We start from the raw sequence: 6,000 nt of genomic DNA on the forward strand, positions 1-6,000 counted from the left end.
AACCTCCTTAGGGAAAGGGAGCCTTGACTGCTGGAAGCATGGCGTCACTGTGGGTGTGAACCTAAAAGAGAAGTTAAGTAGCTCCCTTGGGATTGACTACAAAGACCTGAGGTGACTGGGTGGAGCCTGAACTCTAGGAAAAGGCTACGCTGGGGCACATCCAACTTCTTTGAGGAGATTCAACTGTTACAAGAGTTGATCACCCCTCCGCTCGTTGTGATGTTTTGTCACAGCTTTATTGGCGGTTTTGACCTTGCCAGCAATTGATGTTGCTTTATGGGCTATGCCCTTAAGTTAAATTCTGGGGTCAGTCTAATGTCTGTCTGGCACTGATGGTAAGGACAGGCCTCTTAGACTATGTAAGTTTATGTTTTATGGGTGCTCACGGTAGAACTGTGGCTGGCATTGTCGGGTGCTCACAGTAGAACTGTGACTGGCACTGTTTGGTACATTTGGAAAGTTGTTACTTTTGCAAAGTTCAATAAAGCTGTGGGATTGCCCTATTTCCAACTTAATCAGCTTCTGTGTCTTTTTGGGGGGTAAGGTATTGGTTTATTAGCTGCTCATAAATGAGTCTATGCTTCTCAGCAGTCAAGATTACAGCAGTATCAATAATGGATGTATGTTGATGAAAAGACTAAAACCATGTTCCTGAGTGATGAATGTTTGCTGTAACAGTTACAGAAATGTTCCCTCTTGCTAGAATTTTGGTAATTAGAACATAACATTGTTCATAAAAGTAACATACAGCTGAGTCATGAAGATGGCATTCATTAGTGAGCCTTGTGTTGTTGCATGAGCCAAAAAAAGATATGGTTCCCAACCAAATATCAAAGAAAAATATCTAAGATGACATGTTTTAGTTTTCCGAAGTTATGTACAACAGCTTGCAAATTGGTTGTAAGACCAGAAATCAACTGGTTGGACAGCAGAGATGAAAATGGAAAGTCTGCCACTAAGAATAATTTATGATTGGAAGATGCTTCCATTATTAACAATAATTACTGATTGTTGCTCTATATAAAATGAATTATGTCCTTTTGGCGAACCCCCCTCTGTTATCCACCCTTACAGATTTTAAACAGTAATGTGTTCAAGGTGCACTTCACAAGATTTTGTGATCGAGATATTATTATGTCTATAAAAACACAATTTATACACTGGTGGATATTGACTACTTCTTAATAAGGGATGATTTTAGTGATATGATCCCTCAAATTGCCATCCATATACATTCCCCAGATGTTATACATGTTAATTTTAGTTCCTTTTTAGTGTTCATTTTTCAATGCCTTTCCTTTAGCAGTTCTGTCAATAAGACCCTAGCAGGAAATAAAAGACCATCAGTACAGTATGCCCTCAGGTTGTACATAGTTACATAGGTGTTATGATTTAATAAAGACACCAGTCCATCCACTTCAACCTGAGAGTGTTTGTGTGTGTGTGTGTGTGTGTGTGTGTGTGTGAATTTATGTCACTACCCTTTTCCATATCCCTGTACACTGTATTCAATAGGTAACACATATAAAAGTTTGTCAATTTATCTACACTCCCCATTGAAGCCACCAACTGTGAAAGGGAGATCCACACTCTTACTGCTCTAACAGCAAAGAACCTCTTACACAGTTTAACCTCTTCACGCCGTGCCTATCGGCTCTTTAAGGGGTTTAAGATGCCGGGGGCAGGGTGTGGCTAAAAATCATGTGACCGCTGTGATTGGCTGTCATGGAGGCCACAGGATCCGAAAACTCCCGATCGCATGCAGAGATCGTGAGCTTTTGGCACAGCACTATTGATCACAATGCCCACAAATATGCAGCCTGTCGGTGCCGAGAGGCCTCACAATTGGCCTGCGCCAAGGGGTTAGGATTGAACACATCTCGTCCAATTTTTTGGCTGTGTATCTTCTTTATAGATCTAAGGTCAGGGCTTTTTTTTCAGCGGTAATGGGGGGGAAAGCACCTTCAGCTGGAGGAGATCTTTTTTTGCAGGGGGGGTCTATTGCTGCTAAGCAGGTCTATTGTTGCTAATGGGGGACCTACTGTTGCTAGGGGTGAGTCTTATATTGCTGGAGGGTCAGTTGTTGCTGGGAGAGATCTACTTTTGAGAGAGGGAACTATTGTTCTTTGCTGACAGAGAGTCTATTGATGCTGGCTAATGGGAGATCTGTTGTTGCTGCCGGAAGTCAATTGTAGCTAGGGGGGAAATTTTGTTACAGGTGGTCCGTTGTTGTTAGGGGGATCTATTGTTGCTGGCAGGTCGGCCTATTGTTACTGGCTGCAGGGGATCTATTTTACTGCTTTTTCTGTTATCATTACCAAAATCTATACAAATTACTTTGCACCACAAAATTATACTTGGTTCTGTATTCTCTAAAAGGGCAGTACTGGGAGGTGGGTAGGGGGTGGAACCAAGGATTGGTGCTCAGAGGTGGGTAGGGGACAGAGAAAAGGGGTGACTCGGAAAGGGGGAGTTCCTGCACCTATTCTCTGAGAAAAAAAGCCCTATCTAGGGTTAAGTAGTAGTCACAATGCAATATGTAGAATATTTTAATCCTGATATTTGATATGAAAAGCATGTGTTATATTGATAAATTCGACTTTCAATTTAGTCCACTGTGACAATATGTGTCATTGATATTAGCATAATGTATGCCTAAATCAAGGGCAGGTAGAAGGAGAGCTGTTACCATAGTCAGTACACCACATGGGACCAGAGCTTTGGATAAAATGTATAGCTGTATTTGCAATATTAACAATAACCATCATGATATTTTTTAATATGACAAAATAATAATACTTATGCATACAATTACTCTACAACTCTAATACACACTTTAAAACTCTAGCATTAAACTTTTTTGTAGAATTACAAACCTCAGCTACCCCTAAGGTTTTGACTGTATCAGGCATACCGGGTTCATTTCAGCCTGTAGCAGAAGTTCAGAGGGCAATACATGTTCACTCCTAAGACAGATAAGCAAATGCTTCTTACTGCACAGAGGACTGCACATCTGTGACTGGGGATCACTGGAAAGATGGTTATAGATTGGTCAGTGTTTTTCTTTTAACCAGGGTTGAATGAAAAAAACAGATGAGATGTCATTGTATCCTGACAGCGGGGAGACTCCCCCCCAATCAGAATATACAGATCAGTGCTACGGGCTATAGCCTGCAGCTTTGATTGGGGGGAAATTTTCCAGCAGATGGACTTTTGTACAATCATAATGCCCATACAAGGATCAAAATGAGGCCAGTCCCTGCTGAAACCAGCTAAATTTTGATCCACCTATGGACAGCTTAAAGTGGATGTAAACCCTCACATATACCCAGTGAAGTGAACAGCCTCAGATGATACACAGAGATGAAACAAATCTCCCTACATACAGTAAGTTTAACTTGTATATGTGCTGTCTTCAGCTTTCTACACTGTTTAGAAAGCGAACGTCCTGTTAGAATTTTCTCTTCCTGATTCACCTGTGGGAAGGAAGTTCGGCCATACACTGTGAGACAGCTGATTGGAGGACAGGCACTGTACCAGGAGTCACTTTGGTTGGGGGGCCTGTGGAACCCAGCTTACATTAGAGAGGTTGAGAAATCCCTCTCTTAGCTCCCTAGGCCCCTCTTAAGTGTAAGTCACCCTGTGTCTATTAGGGGCACAAGGAAATGATGGACAGCTACTTAATGGACACTGAGAATATGGTTTGGATTACTTCAAATGTGACAGTAATATTTATCAACCATGTATCTCAAGAAATATATGGAGACTATTCCTGGCCTGTTTGATTCTGAACATGTTCATTGAAAGGGCCAATCACATTGGCCTCTGTACCATGTTCTTCAATGTAAGAGACAGACAGTCTATTACTGGTGGTCTCCTGCTATTGTCTGTGTATTAAGGTGTGATGTGTTTTCTGTTAAGCACGTCTGTCCCATTGGTAATTGTTAATTAACTCACCTATTGTTTCTGTCCAGATGGCTAGATAATTCGTTTAGGTTAACTATATTTCTGTACACAATTTCATCTGCATAGGATAATGTAATCAGGCACCTGACCTGGTGGGGTAATCTGATCAGGAGGGGGATGTCCTCCTCTGTAGTATATATTGTGTGTGATTTTGTTCAATAAAGGTTCCAGATCTGATACAGGCTATTCTCGGCTAGTTTTGTATGGGGGCAGCTAGAATATCTGATATCTATGTTCAAGACTATTCTGACAGAAGCCCACAAACACAGTGTGGGTAACGGTTCCGTTACAGGCACACATATCCTCTCCACATAGGCAGAAACATGAAGAGCTGTGCTGTGAATAGACCAGCTCTCTGCTAATCTATTTATAGCACCCACCCCCAACACAAAATTCAGCCTGGTTTTATCTCAGTTGACGGAGAACTTGTCAGAAGTTATCATGCTGATAACAGAAAAACGGAGCAGGAGAGAGCCATGGGACTTAGGACTTTGAAGAGAGATAAATAAAAACTACAGATAGATGTGCCCAGGTCAAATTTCATGAATCAGGTTTACATCCACTTTAAGGTATGACTTTCAGTCATTCTATGCAGTAAATTGCACTGTTTAGTTACCTATAAATCTTCCCTAATGGGGACCCCCCTCCTACCTCAGGCCAGGCCCCATGGCAGCTGCATGGGCTGCCATGACTATTGGTAAGCCACTGCTGTCAGGCATTAAAATTCAATAACAAACGGGGAAAAAAGGAGAGCAAACAGAGTTCCATAAAGTGTTAAAATTGGATACAATTAATGAAAGATGAAACAATTCACATTCAAATGCATAATTTTCAGCATGAAATTGCCTGGTACTTGGCTCTGTGGATGCTCTTCTTCTGCCTACTTACTGGAATGTGAGGAGTGTGAATTATTTAATCTCTCATTCAAATTATCCAGTTGTAACACTTTTCCGTGCCATGTTTGTCCTTTTGTCTGTATCACCTGGATCTCTCCTGATCATACCAAGGAGCTGCAGGAATTGTTGTCTACGGTCCCAGGACAGTATGGACTGAGAAATATTTGCAGTCACGCAGGTTATATTATGTGCAATACTTTTCTATATTTTTATGAATAAAAAATAGGACACTATCAAAATCTATAAATGACTCCATAAAAATAAGCGATAATTATTAAACTGTAAATTATTCAACATCCAAATATTTTATATACTCCGTTTCCCTTTTCACACGTTTTAAAATTTTGCTGCTTACCTGTCACATGGAGAGGAAAAGTTTCCATTGGCACCTTTCTTCAGCAAAACACAGAATAGGACAATGAATGTCACCCACCAAGCTGAAGAATTCATTGTATGTCGCAGAGAGTAAACCAAGTGACTGCTCAAAGTTCCACAACTAGACAGAGCTCGGACAAGGGTTAATGAGCCATTAATAGTCTGTTCTTTGGCATTCTGCCATATGCTTTCTTCTTACTACACCCATGTATCTTGTCCCATTAACTGCTTACAGTCTGGGACTTTTGGACTTGGGTTACAGTTACAACTTTAGTTAACAGCATGTGCTCCTCCTCCAGAAAACACCTGAAGACTCCAGAAATTGACATAATAAATCAGAAAATATTATATCTTTTGTATATGTAGCATACTACATTTTTGGATGCAAATGTGCTATTGCAAAAGTCTTTAGTAGCGCTATCCATTCTATTAGTGCTTAACAGGTAACTCCATTTTTGTGGTGAAAAAAATGACAAATAAAAAAATGAATATAACATATACACTTGAGATGCAAGCCAAATTGCAATTTAATGTTATTAATTTAATGTTATTAAAACATTTTTCAATCTGCAGCTCTGTAATTATCTGTAAAATTCAAAAAAATATGGCGGTCTGGAGGTGTTCCATATGCAGCTGGTGTTCGAACGCTTCCCAGAAATGTAATTTGCTGCTTGTGTGATTGCCCCACTGATTTTCCCATGGGTCTGCACTAAGATACAAGTCAAATTTTTGGAATCTTCAGTAAGAAAAAAACAAAACATTT

The 6,000-nt window shown here is 40.3% G+C and overlaps 1 protein-coding gene across 1 annotated transcript in view; it reads right to left on the reverse strand.

The window, feature by feature from the left end:
• The window catches only part of TREH (trehalase), a 59,581-nt gene extending 54,220 nt beyond the window's left edge, over window positions 1-5,361 (reverse strand). The window contains exon 1 of the mRNA XM_082273200.1: window positions 5,218-5,361. Within this exon, the coding sequence (XP_082129326.1) occupies window positions 5,218-5,312 (95 nt within the window). The 5' untranslated portion in view covers window positions 5,313-5,361. The remainder of the gene's footprint in view (window positions 1-5,217) is intronic.
• Between the last annotated feature and the right edge of the window lie 639 nt (window positions 5,362-6,000).

The sequence above is a fragment of the Pelophylax lessonae genome (genome assembly GCF_965119305.1).
Source record: "Pelophylax lessonae genome assembly, chromosome: 12".
In the NCBI taxonomy this organism is placed as follows: domain Eukaryota; kingdom Metazoa; phylum Chordata; class Amphibia; order Anura; family Ranidae; genus Pelophylax; species Pelophylax lessonae.